At 42.0% G+C, this 15,430-nt stretch overlaps 1 protein-coding gene across 1 annotated transcript; it reads left to right on the top strand.

Annotated features, from left to right (window-relative positions):
- Window positions 1-5,661: 5,661 nt before the first annotated feature.
- On the top strand, window positions 5,662-13,330 carry LOC139165996 (kelch-like protein 12). The gene is made up of 4 exons (XM_070749257.1): window positions 5,662-5,740; window positions 6,214-6,292; window positions 8,134-8,361; window positions 11,833-13,330. The coding sequence occupies exons 1-4, from the start codon at window positions 5,662-5,664 to the stop codon at window positions 13,328-13,330; spliced, it is 1,884 nt and encodes a 627-aa protein (XP_070605358.1).
- The last annotated feature ends 2,100 nt before the right edge of the window (window positions 13,331-15,430 follow it).

Raw genomic sequence — 15,430 nt, 5'->3', positions numbered from 1 at the left:
AAATACGCCTTCCCCCTTAAGAACATCCACTGGCAGTTGGAACAGTTGGAACTAAGAGTGAAGCCAACAATTCTCAATCTTCTCTTCCCTTTGCTCTCCCTACTATGCAAGGATTGAGGCCCTGTCTTTGAGACAGAGGTTAGCAGTTCAGGCAGGCATGAAACTTGTGGGATCTGGGTCTTGTTTTTTTAAAAAAAAATATAAACCACATCTGCAACCCAATCTGCAGAGGAGTGCTGCAAAAGGGGTGACTTCATGGTTAGGATTAGGAACCGAGAATGGCTGTGAACGTAAGCTCAAGGAAGAGAGTATTTGTAACTCTGGTTTGAATCGTGGGGTCCTCACTGTTCTCTAAGCTTGATGTCTATGGAGATTCTTAATCATCCAGGTCATGGTTGACCCAAAGATGCTTTTTCAAAAGGCAATTTGTTATTTTATTTATTTATTTTTATTTATGTATTTTGTCCAATACAAAATGAAAGTTAAGAGAATAAAAACATGTAGTAGTAAATATCAAGGAAAGGATAGTCAACCAAGCAGTGGAAGTGATGTGCGGTGCCTGGAAGCTGTTGGGGTCTGGATGGGTGTCAACAGACTCAAGCTCAACCTGGATAAGATGGAGTGGCTGTGGGTTCTGCCTCCCAAGGACAACTCCATCTGTCCGTCCATAACCCTGGGGGGGGAATTATTGACCCCCTCAGTGAGGGTCCGCAACTTGAGCGTCCTCCTTGACCCACAGCTCACATTAGAGAAACATCTTTCAGCTGTGGCGAGGGGGGCGTTTGCCCAGGTTCGCCTGGTGCACCAATTGCGGCCCTATCTGGACCGGGACTCACTGCTCACAGTCACTCATGCCCTCATCACCTCGAGGTTTGACTACTGTAATGCTCTCTACATGGGGCTACATTTGAAAAGTGTTCAGAAACTTCAGATCGTGCAGAATGCAGCTGCGAAAGCAATCATAGGCTTCCCAAGGCATGCCCATGTTACACCAACACTCCGCAGTCTGCATTGGTTGCCGATCAATTTCCGGTCACAATTCAAAGTGTTGGTTATGACCTATAAAGCCCTTCATGGCATCGGACCAGAATATCTCCGGGACCACCTTCTGCTGCACGAATCCCAGCGACCGGTTAGGTCCCACAGAGTTGGCCTTCTCCGGGTCCCGTCGACTAAACAATGTCATTTGGCAGGACCCAGGAGAAGAGCCTTCTCTGTGGCAGCCCCAACCCTCTGGAACCAGCTCCCCCCAGATATCAGAGTTGCCCCCACCCTCCTTGCCTTTCGCAAGCTCCTTAAAACCCACATCTGTCGTCAGGCATGGGGGAATTGAAATTTTTCCCTTCCCCCTAGGCTTATAGAATTTATACATGGTATGCTTGTATGTATGATTGGTCTCTTAAATTGGGTTTTTTTAGATTATTTTTTAATATTAGATTTGTTACATTGTCTTCTTTATTGTTGTTAGCCGCCCCGAGTCTTCGGAGAGGGGCGGCATACAAATCTAATAAATAAATAATAAATAAATAAATAAATAGAAGAAGAGATATGAGAATAAAATACATTAATGAAGAATAGAGGGAAAGATATATGAATGGAAGAAAAGATATATAAGAAAAGATATATAAGATATTTGACTGTCTTGGTTTTTATTTTTTCCCCTGAAAATATTTAACTTAGCATTTAGACTTATATACCGCTTTGTAGTGCTTTTACAGCCCTCTCTAAGTGGTTTACAGAATCAGCCTATTGCCCCCAACAATCTGGATCCTCATTTTACCCACATCGGAAAGATGGGAGGCTGAGTCATCCTTGAACTGGTGGTGAGATTAGAACTGCTGAAGTACAGCTAGCAGTTAGCTGAAGTAGCCTGTAGGGCTGCACTCTAACCATTGAGCCACCCCAGAGTTACATTTCTCATCCAGGAAGAACTGAATTAAGTTTCTTGGAGGAGAACCAAAATGCTTTCAAGAAAAAAAAAACCCCTGAGAAAAATCCAGCTATTCTTTGGGGGGAAAACACCTTTGGGATTCTCCAAACTGCAACTTACCCAACTAAGAGTGGTGCGGTAGCTTAGAGGTGGAGCTCTCACCTCACAATTAGGAGGCTGTGAGTTTAATTCAAACAGAGACTGATATTTCTCTCTCTGGGCACAATGAGAATATATCTGCTGAACAAAATTTTGCTTTGGCAACAGGAAGGGCATCTGGCCATTAAAACACTTTATTTTATTTATTTATTTATTTATTTATTTTGTCCAATACACAATGAGGATTTTAGTGGGTATATATCAATATACACATAGTAAAATACATTATGAAGGTTATAGAAGAGATACTCATAGTAAAATATATCTAAGAAATAATAGAAAAGAAGATACAGGAATAGAATATATCAAGGAAAGAATAGAAGAAGAGATATAGGAATAGAGGAAAGGTATAGGAGATATAGGAGAGCAATAGGACAGGGGACGGAAGGCACTCTAGTGCACTTGTACTCGCCCCTTACTGACCTCTTAGGAATCTGGATAGGTCAACCGTAGATAATCTAAAGGTAAAGTGTTGGGGGTTTGGGGATGACACTATGGAGTCCGGTAATGAGTTCCACGCTTCGACAACTCGGTTACTGAAGTCATATTTTTTACAGTCAAGTTTGGAGCGGTTAATATTAAGTTTAAATCAGTTGTGTGCTCTTGTGTTGTTGTGGCTGAAGCTGAAGTAGTTGCCGACAGGCAGGACGTTGCAGCATATGATCTTGTGGGCAATACTTAGATCTTGTTAAGGCGTCTTAGTTCTAAACTTTCTAGGCCCAGGATTGAAAGTCTAGTCTCATAGGGTATTCTATTTCGAGTGGAGGAGTGAAGGGCTCTTCTGGTGAAGTATCTTTGGACATTTTCAAGGGTGTTAATGTCTGAGATGCGATATGGGTTCCAAACAGATGAGCTGTATTCGAGGATGGGTCTGGCAAAAGTTTTGTAAGCTCTGGTAAGTAGTGTGAGATTGCCAGAGCAGAAGCTACGTAGGATTAGGTTTACAACTCTTGAAGCCTTCTTGGCTATGTTGTTGCACTGGGCTTTGGCACTTAAATCTTTTGTTATTAGTATACCAAGGTCATTAACCGAGTGGGGATTATCTGTGATAATTTGATTATTCAGTTCGTATTTCGAGTTCACCATTCATTTGCCCAGACTCAACCCCACAAGGGTTTATAGGTTTATTAAAAGATGACGTTGATGATTTGATTGACCCAGCTAGTTAACATCATTCTAGCACTGATAATGTTATCTAGTTTGGTAATGAAATGTCTGAAGCAAAACAACCAACGACCTCACAATGTAAACCCAGTCAGAGAAGCCGCTGTTGGTAGAAGCCTACCATACTTGAGGTATCCCCTCGTCTCCTATTTTTTTCATTTCAGCAGCTTCGGAAAAAAGGAAAAACTTTTCTGTCTTGCTGGTGTTAAGTAACTGTGAGTCAAAATCAATCGTTATTGATCTGCTGCAATTCAGCTAGCAGTGTATCGGCTGGTTCTGATTTATTTTTCTCCCACTACAGGGGGAAAAGCATGGAGGCTTTGCATGGCTTTGGGATTGAATAAAGGGAGGCATAGAAAGAGCAAGAAGAAATGTGTTTTGAGCCTCTTGGAATTCTGAGATCCGTAAATCATAATCAAATCTATAAATTTCTCGTTGGCATTTTCATCGTCAGAATTATTGATGAATTCTAAAGTAGAAATTCCAAGCATTGATTGAATGCCTGGAAAACTTCAGATTGGCCATAGATTTCAGGCCTTCCATAATGGGATGTGAGTCTGAATTTTCAATTTTGAGCAAAAATGTTTGACGTGATGTTAAAGCTGGTATTTCAGAAGACAAGCTAGTACAAAAATGGGAGTAATAGGTGTCCAGTTCTTGCCAGGATTTATTCCTGGTTTGAAGTAAAGGATTTGTTTGTTTGTTTGTTTGTTTGTTTGCTTGTTTGTTTGTTTGTTTGTTTGTTTAATTTGTCAAGTATTACATATTAGTAATATACATAGATATAACATTGTTTATATACATAAGATGGGTACTGATAAGAGGGAACGAAACAGGGGCGATAAGCATGCTGGTGCGCTTATACATGCCCCTTACTGGCCTCTTAGGAATCGGGTGAGGTCAACAGTGGACAGTCTAAGGGTAAAGTTTTTGGGGGTTGGTGATGAAATTACAGAGTCAGGTAGTGAGTTCCAGGCATTAACCACTTGGTTACTAAAGTCGTATTTCCTACAGTCAAGTTTGGAGCTCAAGTTTACTTTGAGTTTGTATTTGTTTGTGCTCGTGTATTGTTGTGGTTGAAGCTGAAGTAGTCATTGACATGAAAGACGTTGTAGCAGATGATTTTATGAGCTATGCTCAGGTCAAGCTGAAGGCGACTTAGTTCTAAACTTTCTAAGCCCAGGATTTCAAGTCTGGTTGCGTAAGGTATTATGTTGCAAGTAAAGGAGTGGATGGCTCTTCTTGTAAAGTATCTCTGGATACTTTCTAATGTATTTATGTCCAAACTGCGATGTCAATTCCAGACAGATGACCTGTATTCAAGGATTGGTCTGGCGAATGTTTTGTATGCTCTGGTTAATATTATGTATTGGACAAAATATTGTGTATTATGTATTGGACAAAATAAATAAATAAAAATAAATAAATAATAAATAATAGTGTGGTATTACCAGAGAAGAAGCTACATTTGATACAAGTATTCCAAGGTCTTTTACAGAGTGAGAGTTGTCTGCAAGGTCTTGTTTATTCAGCTTGTATTTAGTGTTCTGATTCTTTTTGCCAATGTGTAGGAAAGAGCATTTGTTGCTTGAGATTTAGTTGCCAGATGTTTGACCATTCTGACACAAAGTCAAGGTCTTTTTTGAGGGTAGCAGTGTTGTCAGTGATGTTGAAGATTTTTACATCAGCAGCAAAGAGAACGCAATTGCTTGTAATGTGATCACAAAGGTCATTTATATAGAATATAAAGAGTGTTGGTCCTAGTACACTGCCTTGGGATACGCCACTGTTAACAGGAAAAGGATTAGATAGGGCACTCCCTATTTTGTCCACTTGTTGACTGTTTGACAAGAACGCAAGTTATCCAGTCATGTCGGGGTCCAGAGATGTGGTACGATTTCAGTTTTAGAAGTAGTTTATCATGAACCACTGAGTCAAAGGCTTTACAAAAGTCTATGTAAATTGCATCTATTGTTTTGCCTTGGCCAAGTTTTGAGGTCTATATGTTTTTGCAGTGTAGTAGTTGTAGATTGTGGGATAATTTTTTTCCTGAAATTGAATTGCTTGTTTGAAAATAGGTTTTTAGTTTCTAGGTGGAGGGTAATGGTTTGGTTTATGATTGATTTTAAGACTTTGCATGTGATGCAACATAGAGAGATTGGTCTGTAATTTTCTACTAGACTGGGATCTCCCTTTTTGAAGATGGGGATGACTGTGGCTGGTGACCATAGGTTCGGTGGTCCTGTAGGATTTTTCAAAGATTATGCTTAGTGGTTCAGCTATGGCTGTGGAGAGCTTTTTTAGGAAGTATGCACATTTATTTAATTCCTCATTCTGAACAATCCCCAGATAGAGGAACATGATGAATTCTTTGGCTGGTTCCTGAGCCTTCTTGGGAGGCTGAGAAAATGGATTCCCTGAGAGACAGTGATGAAGAAGATGGGACAGAAAAACCACTTCAGTCTCATGAAACTTATTTATGTCAAGGTAAGTTTCAAGATCATCTAGACAACCCTCTCTGCAGGGGTAGGCTTCAAAAATTTTAGCAAGAGGTTCTCTGTCTGGTTGCTGGGTGGGTGCGGCACTGTGGGCGTGGCTTATTTTGTGGGTGTGGCTTGACAGCCATGTGACCAAGTGGGAGTGGCTTGTTGATCATGTAATGTGGGGGTGGCTTAAAGGTCATTTGACTGGATTAAAGGTTGCCAACTTGATATCACTCATGTCAAGGGTTTGGATTAGGGTTAGGATGCCTGGCCTCGCGTCAAAGAGATACAATTTCCCTATCTATTTATTATTACTGAACATCCAAAATATACTATTTAATTCTATGTGTATATGCCATGTACATATATATTACACACAGGCAAACAAAAATATACATTATCTACTATATAAACTGTATGTACACACACACATAGCACTTCTAAAAGTTTTCTAAAAGCACTTACTTGTTTTGCTAGGTTTGAAACAGCTATACCAATCCCAACAACTTTGTGATGTCACTTTGGGGGTTGAAGGAAAGAGCTTTCCTTGCCACAGGTAAGTCATCCCTACAGCCAGTACTGGGTTGCTACTGGTGCGGTAGCAGACTGCGTTGCCACATTGCGCAATTTGTACACGACCGCTCCAGTGGCAGTCTTATGGGTGCCACCAACTTTTTCCATAACTTTTGCTTTGTGCCCATGTGCAGAAGCAAGAAGATAGATAGATAGATAGATAGATAGATAGATAGATAGATAGATAGATAGATAGATAGATAGATAGATAGATAGATGATGGATGGATAATAATAAATAGGTAGATAGATGGATGGATGGATGGATGGATGGATGGATGGATGGATGGATGGATGGATGGATGGATGGATAATGAATGAATGATAGATAGATAGACAGACAGACAGACAGACAGACAGACAGACAGACAGACAGACAGACAGACAGACAGACAGACTGATAAATAAAATATTTTAAGAAGATTCTTGGTTGATACCTAGACTGCTGCCAGCAACCCTTAGCAACCATTAGTACCAGTCAGTGGTATTTGTGTCACTTTTTTAAATGTTCAATTGATTGAGTTTCATATTTAATGAATAAAAGAGATAATAATTAATAATAATAATATACCACTGGACCACCAAAACCCAGAAGAGAGCAGCTGGCCAGTGCGCATGCATGCGCGGTCAGCCACTCTCTTCTGGGTTCTATTGCATCCCTGGCCGTTGGCCAGTTGGTCATCGTACATGTGCATGATGGAACCCAGAAGTGCAGCTAGCAAAAATTGGATAGTCTAAGGGTAAAGTTTTAGGGGTTAGGTGATGATACTACAGAGTCTGGTAGTGAGTTCCATGCATCAACTACTCAGTTACTAAAGTCATATTTCCTGCAGTTGAGTTTGCAGCGGTTTACTTTAAATTTGTATCTGTTATGTGCTTCTGTGTTGTTGTGATTGAAGCTGAAGTATTCATTGACAGGAAGAACATTGTAGCAGATGATTTTATGGGCTATGCTTAGGTTGTTTTTAAGACTTTCTAAACATAGGATTGTAAATTTAGTTGCGTAGGGTATTCTGTTGCAAGTGGAGGATTGGAGGGCTCTTCTAATAAAGTGGTACCTCTACTTAAGAACGCCTCTACTTAAGAACTTTTCTAGATAAGAGCCAGGTGTTCAAGATCTGCTTGCCTCTTCTTAAGAACCCTTTTCTACTTAAGAACCCGAGCCTGGAAAAATTTCCCAGGAAATTTAAGAGCGGCACAAAGGCCCGGCCAGTTTCCTGGCCTTTAATCCTGGCCATCTCGGGCTTTTCTGGACTGCCAGAGGAGACTTTCGGTGGCGTTTCCCCTCTCGCCTGCCTGGGTTTCTCTCTCTTGCACAATGTATGGAAGGCAGCGTTGCACCGGGTGTATGGGAGGCACATGCTCCTCCTCACCGCCTCAGAGTCCCTCTTTTTTTTTTTAAGCCTTAAAGTTTTTGATTTTTTTGATTCCCCTCCCCTCACCTTCTTCCTTCGGCAGCAACTGTCCTCCTCCTCTTCTTCTTCCTCCTCCTCCTCCCACCCAAATTCCGAGCTTTTATTTCTTCCCTAATGGTTTTGCACGCATTATTTGCTTTTACATTGATTCCTATGGAAAAAATTGCTTCTACTTACAAACTTTTCTACTTAAGAACCTTGTCAGGGAACGAATTAAGTTCTTAAGTAGAGGTACCACTGCATCTCTGGACATTTTCTAGAGTGTTTATTTCCAAAATGTGTTTATGTCCAAAATGTGTTTATTTTTTAACCCTGGCAATTTGAAAATGTATGGAGTTCTCTATCCACAAATGACTATCAATGTCCAAAGCCATCCTATGCTTACCAGTTTTTTTCCCCCCTTGCTGCAGGATGCTGCTGGCATCTGTTAGCCCTTATTTTCGAGATCTTTTCACCAGTGGCAGCAGCGAGTCTCAAAATGGGGAGATCTTACTCGAGGACATGACGGCTTCCACACTCCACACCTTGCTGGATTATCTCTACACAGAAGAATTGTCCCTCTCATCCGAGACTGCTCACGATCTGTTCACGGCGGCTAGCAAGCTTCAGATCATCCCGTTGAAAGAAACAGTTGGAAGGTAACGTTTGCAGAATAAGAAGAGTCGGAAGGGACCAACTCCCAAGAAGATGATAAGAAGGATAACATTTGGAATACTGTGTTCAGTTCTGGAGACCTCACCTACAAAAAGATATTGACAAAATTGAACGGGTCCAAAGACGGGCTACAAGAATGGTGGAAGGTCTTAAACATAAAACATATCAGGAAAGACTTAATGAACTCAATCTGTATAGTCTGGAGGACAGAAGGAAAAGGGGGGACATGATCAAAACATTTAAATATATTAAAGGGTTAAATAAGGTCCAGGAGGGAAGTGTTTTTAATATGAAAGTGAACACAAGAACAAGGGGACACAATCTGAAGTTAGTTGGGGGAAAGATCAAAAGCAACATGAGAAAATATTATTTTACTGAAAGAGTAGTAGATCCTTGGAACAAACTTCCAGCAGACATGGTAGATAAATCCACAGTAACTGAATTTAAACATGCCTGGGATAAACATATATCCATCTTAAGATAAAATACAGAAAATAGTATAAGGGCAGACTCGATGGGCCATGAGGTCTTTTTCTGCCGTCAGACTTCTATGTTTCTATGATAAGTAATAATGCTACAGCCATAGTTCATGGATCAATGCACAAACCATTAGACGGTACTGTGCCAGGCAGGCGTTGCCACTCCTGCTGTTACCAGTGCACTGCGTGGGCAGCTCCACATCTCCAGCATGCATGCGTGCATCCGAGCAAGATTTTGCTTCTATGCACAGGAAGCAAAATCTCACAAGGTGACATGCGCATGCAAGAGAGAATTCAGCGGGGGGGGGGGGTTGCTTCCCTGCATGCACAGAAGCAAAAAATCGCCCCCGCCCTGCTGGCTTTTTGTAAGGCCACAAAGACCTGGTATGCCAGCAGGCATGGGGGCCCTAAATCAATCAATTTGTAAAGCACTGTGAAGCGGTATATAAGTCTAAGTGCTATTGCTATTACTATATGAAGCTGGCCATGATATAGAGCCATCATAAAGTTGGCTTATTCAGGCATAGCAAGTTGCAAGGAGATTAGAAACATAGAAACATAGAAGATTGACAGCAGGAAAGACCTCGTGGTCCATCTAGTCTGCCCTTATACTGTATTTTATCTTAGGATGGATCTATGTTTATCCCAGGCATGTTTAAATTCAGTTACTGTGAATTTACCAACCATGTCTCCTAGAAGTTTGTTCCAAGCATCTACTACTCTTTCAGTAAAATAATATTTTCTCACATTGCTTAGTTGGGGGAAAGATCAAAAGCAACATGAGAAAATATTATTTGACTGAAAGAGCAGCAGATCCTTGGAACAAACTTCCAGCAGACGTGGTCGGTAAATCCACAGTAACTGAATTTAAACATGCCTGGGATAAACATATATCCATCCTAAGATAAAATACAGGAAATAGTCTAAGGGCAGACTAGATGGACCATGAGGTCTTTTTCTGCCGTCAGTCTTCTATGTTTCTATCTTTCCCCCAACTAACCTCAGATTATGCCCCCTTGTTCTTGCATTCACTTTCCTATTAAAAACACTTCCCTCCTGAACCTTATTGAACCCTTTAACATATTTAAATGTTTTGATCATGTCCCCCCTTTCCCTTCTGTCCTCCAGACTATACAGATTGAGTTCATTCAGTCTTTCCTGATACGTTTTATGCTTAAGACCTTCCACCATTCTTGTAACCCATCTTTGGACCCGTTCAATTTTATCAATATCTTTTTTTGTAGGTGAGGTCTCCAGAACTGAACACAGTATTTCAAATGTGGTCTCACCAGCGTTCTATACAGTGGGGTTAACCTGAAGTGAGAAAATTAGTGTGTTATTTGAAATCAACCACTTTTTCTTCAAGGCACACCCTGTGCCCCAAAGGGCACAGCGCCAAGATACTGACATGAGAGAAGTAGGGCAAAAACTAAACTTGATTTATGCTTAACATTTACATCGAAATGCAGATTAAACACAATGCAATTTACTTTTTATTTAAATTAAAACCATTAAATGGCATTATTAGAAGTATCCCCCATGCCTTTCATAATTTTCCCTTTCTGCCTCATTAAAACATATAATTGGATGGCAACTTTGCAGAGAGTTCTGGGGTGGGTCAAACTATAAGCTTTCTGAGACTTCACACAGCACTAGAGAAACTCACGGGCTGAACTTTACAATATTCTTGGAAACACATCGTTATAGAGAGCCCGAAAGCACAGTGCTCCTTGGGGCTGTTTCGAACATGAACCACTCACTGTGCTAAGGGAAGTGCTATTGGTTAACCACAGTTGCTTTCTTTTCAAAGGTTCAGGAATATTTACAAATGTACAGGTTAGGTGTTAAGAAAAATACTCAGCAACCTTCCTCAAATATCTGGACAGAACAATCCAGCATAGGAGTTATCCTGTATCTTCCATCCTTCAGCAATCTCGGTACACCCACATAACACCTATGCTCCACGAGCTGCACTGGCTTCTTATTAATCTCTGGGCACAATTCAAGGTGTTGGTTATTACCTATAAACCCTTACATGGCTCAAGGACAGACTATTTACAGGACTGCCTCTAGCCACATACCTCCCAGAGACCAATAAGAGCACACAGAGTTGGCCTCCTCCAGGTCCCATTGACTAAGCCAGTGTTTCCCAACCTTGGCAACTTGAAGATATTTGGACTTCAACTTCCAGAATTCCCCAGCCAGCAAATGCTCGCTGGGGAATTCTGGGAGTTGAAGTCCAAATATCTTCAAGTTGCCAAGGTTGGGAAACACTGGACTAAGCAATACAGGTTGGCAGGGCCGCAGGGAAGGGCCTTCTCTGTTGCCGCCCTGGCTCTATAGAATCAACTCCCCCTCCGATGTCTGCACTGCTCCCACCCTACTGGCCTTCCGTAAGGCCCTGGCTTTACCAGCAGGCCTGGGGGCCATGAACTAACCACTCTCGTGTCCAAATCGTATGAATGGTATGCATGAGTGTTGTCTTGATTGTTCAGTTGTGGGGTTTTTAATCAGGGTTTTAGTATTTTAGATAGTATATTCGACTTCTTTTATTCCTGTTGTATCTATATTGTTATTGTAAGCCGCCCTAAATCCTTCGGGATTGGACGGCATAGAAGTCGAATTAAATAAATTAAATAAATAAATTAGCTCTCTCAATCCAAAGCTGTCAGCAAGGTCTCAGCCCAGGAAGCCTTGCAAGGACAACAAACCACATCAGGTTAGAACAGGGGTAGGCAAAGTTGGCTCTTCTATGACTTGTGGACTTCAACTCCCAGAATTCCTGAGCAAATCATGCTAACTCAGGAATTCTAGGAGTGGAAGTCCACATTATTATTATTATTATTATTATTATTATTATTATTATTATTATCATCATTATCATTATCATCATTATCATCATCATCATCATCATCATCATCATTATCATTAGCAAAAATGTCTGACTATATATTTGTCTTGTCTTTTCTCTCTCAGGTTCCTTGAGATGAATATTTCCATGGGCAATTGCCTCAAACTCTATGGCCTGGCTTTTGAGTTCAATCATCCACCCTTGCTCCAAGCAGCTCTAAGCTACGTTGAGCAACACTTTGGAACCCTCACAAAGCAAGAGGCTTTCCTGAATCTGGATTCTGGGGCTCTGATCAATCTCATCTGCTCAGATAACTTGGAAATAACCTCTGAACTGGTCATCTATCAGGCGGCACGCACTTGGGTGGACGCTGCAACCTCCGTACGCCTCCCGTTGTTGCAGACGCTTCTTGGACATGTCCGCTTCCCACTGCTCACACATGATGAGCTCGTTGACGTGCAGGCAGATATTGCAGAATATTATCGCCACGTGCGCCTCCGGTGGAAGGAGCTAGATGGGACCGGGAGATTGCTGGAGAGTGGTGGGCTCAGGAAAGGCATGTTCGACAACTATTTTGTGTGCGTGGAAGTCAATGAAAACAGGAGCCAAGAGGGAGACAACCCAGAATCCTATTTGCATTGTTTCGATCCTCATGCAGAGAAGTGGGAGAAGTTACCACCGGTAAAATATCTGAGCTACTCCGGCTGTGCTTCCGTGGGGTGCAAACTTTATCTGTCTGGGGGTCAGAAGGACAATTGTACATTTGTTGACACTCTTTACGAATACAGTTCCTTGACTAGTCAATGGATGCAGCTTCCATCTATGGGCACAAGCAGGGCTGTGCATCCCTTCCTAGCCTGCAACAAGAAACTCTATGCTCTTGGTGGCTGCAATGAACAGGGTCCTCTGACTTCCGCGGAAGACTTCTGTGTGGAGCAGAACACGTGGACTTCCATTGCTAACCTTCCCCTTGCTTTGATGTACCCCGCTTCGGCAGTGCTCAAGAATAAGCTTTACCTAATAGGAGGGAAAGCTTCCTGGAGTTACCGGGGCCTTCTTATCTATGACACAAATGCTAATTGGTGGACCGAAGTGCCCATGGAGTTTGCCTGTTACGGTGCAGCTGCTGTCTCCGTTGGAAATGGGATATATGTTTTGGGTGGATACTCCGAGGAGAGGGGCAACGTTGTAGTCCATACTGCGATGGCCAACGAAGAGGTCCCTTCCTGTACCAAAGGTAGCTTTTTCCTCTGTGAGAATGGCAGGGTCAATTGGGAAGTCAACATACCAGAATTGCCCATCGCCTTGGCATTCGCTTGCGCACTGGAATTCCAAGGTAAAATTTACCTGCTAGCGGGCAAAGATGAGAACGACTCCTATAACACAAGCTACAGCTGGGTACCCGAGGACACAAGCTGGACCCAATGCCCAGAAGAAATCCCGGTCACCAAAGAAGTGAGGATGTTCAACTGTGCAACCCTGAAGATGCCCAAAAAGCCAATCCGGATTCTTCTGCTCGCGACAACAGCCAGGTCTACTGTAACCGGGGTGGACAATACCAAGAAAGGAAAGCCAAGTTCTTACACCAGTGATGGCTGTGGGCTGGGCTGCTGTTGGGGTTGAGGTTGATGCCAAAAAAGGGCTCCCCCCAATCTCCCCTATATTTCTGGCTTTTAGCAACAGGCTCACACAAAAGAAGATGGTCTGTTCTAAATGTAGGACATCTCTGCCCTCAAGGCTGATGGGCTTTATGGATCTTGCCCTTGAAACAATGAGTCTGCTTGGGATGGACATATCACAAAATCAATACCACCAGCACTCTATTTGTCCTTTTCAAAGTGAAATGGTTACATCTTTGTTAGGCTTCTATTAAAAAGCCCTGGCTCTGTTTTAGGGTTTTTTTTCCTTTTTTTGCTGTTTATGTATTATTTATGTATTAGATTTCTATGCCACCCTTCTCCGCAGACTCAGGGCAGCTCGCAACAAAAATAAATACAACAATACAATATTATTTATTATTATTTTATTATTATTATTATTTTTTAGATTTGTATGCTGCCCCTCTCCGTAGACTCGGGGCGGCTCACAACAGTGATAAAAACAATACATAATGACAAATCTAATAATTAAAATCTAAAATAGCAATTATCCATATAAAAAATCTAAAAGAGAAACCCCAGTAAATAGAAGCATACATACAGTCATGTTGTGCACAGAAACTACATAGGCAAGTGGAAAGTGTCTCAGTTCCCCAAGCTTGATGACAGAGATGGGTTTTGAGGAGTTTACAAAAGGCAAGGAAGGTGGGGGCAGTCCTGATCTTCGGGGGGAGCTGTTTCCAGAGGGTCGGAGCTGCCACAGAGAAGGCTCTCCCCCTGGGTCCCGCCAGATGGCATTGTTTAGTCGACGGCACCCGGAAAATACCAATTCTGTGGGACCTAACCGGTCGCTGGGATTCATGTGGCAGAAGGCGGTCTCGTAGATAATCTGGTCCAGTGCCTTGAAGGGCTTTATAGGTCATAACCAACTCTTTGAATTGTGACCGGAAACTGATCGGCAACCAATGCAGACTGCGGAGTGTTGGAGTAACATGGGCATATTTGGGGAAGCCCATGATTGCTCTCGCAGCTGCATTCTGCACGATCTGAAGTTTCCGAACACTCTTCAAAGGTAGCCCCATGTAGAGAGCGTTACAGTAGTTGAACCTCGAGGTGATGAGGGCATGAGTGACTGTGAGCAGAGACTCCTGGTCCAAATATGTAGAATATGTAGAAATCTAAATTTAAAATCAAATCTAAAACCCCAATACATTTTCTATTACTTAATTGGATTACATTACTTAATTACTTAATTGGATTACATTATGTACTGTATATTTTATATGTTGTGTGAGCCACCCTGAGTCCTCGCGGGGGGGGGGGGGGGCGGCATAAAAATCCAATTATTAAATAATAAAATAATTAATTAAAAACAATCATCCACATTCATTCCACATACTTTCCAGTCGATGGCTGCAATACTCAATGGCCCCAAACCTGCCAGCAAAGGTAAAGTCTTTAAAACCTTGTGGAAGGCCAGGATGGTAGGGCAAATCCCTGGAGGGATTCCAGAGGGCCGGGGCTGCCACAGAGAAGTCTCTTCCACTAGGCTCCACCAAGTGGCATTGCCTATGTTGATGGGACCTGGAGAAGGCTAACTCCGTGGAAACTAACCAGCTGCTGGGATACATGAGGCAGAAGGTGGTCCCGTTAAGCTATTTTCTCCATCACTTGGAAAATTATTTCCTTCATCCATTTATTTATTACACTTTACTTTGACCGCCCTGTGAATAATTCTATGCTGCTTATGTGTGGCTTCCAGCCAGAAGTTTCAGATCTGGCTTGCTAATTTTGAAAGCAAAATCTCCCCGTTAGATATTCAGATGATTTAAATCTGGGTGACAATATCTAATCCTGGTTTTCTAATTACAACAATGAAAGTTACTGGCTGGGTTCAAACTTGTTGTGAACACAGAGTTTGTTTTAACTAGAGTCTGTTGGATTATTTATTTGCTTGCTTGCTTGCTTGCTTGCTTGCTTGCTTGCTTGCTTGCTTGCTTGCTTGCTTGCTTGCTTGCTTGCTTGCTTGCTTGCTTGCTTGCTTGCTTGCTTGCTTGCTTGCTTGCTTGCTTGCTTGCTTGCTTGTTTATTTATTTATTTATTGGATTTGTATGCTGCCCCTCTC

This window comes from Erythrolamprus reginae, chromosome 3 (genome assembly GCF_031021105.1).
Source record: "Erythrolamprus reginae isolate rEryReg1 chromosome 3, rEryReg1.hap1, whole genome shotgun sequence".
Classification (NCBI taxonomy): domain Eukaryota; kingdom Metazoa; phylum Chordata; class Lepidosauria; order Squamata; family Dipsadidae; genus Erythrolamprus; species Erythrolamprus reginae.
Note: the sequence above shows the minus strand (reverse complement) of the source record. Positions and strands in the feature narration are given on the sequence as shown.

Coding starts and splice junctions, on each gene's coding strand:
- LOC139165996 (XM_070749257.1), top strand. CDS start 5,662: ATGGATTCCCTGAGAGACAGTGATGAAGAAGATGGGACAGAAAAACCA. Junction 6,293..8,133: donor AAGAGCTTTCCTTGCCACAG/GTAAGTCATCCC, acceptor CCCTTGCTGCAG/GATGCTGCTGGCATCTGTTA. Junction 8,362..11,832: donor TTGAAAGAAACAGTTGGAAG/GTAACGTTTGCA, acceptor TTTCTCTCTCAG/GTTCCTTGAGATGAATATTT.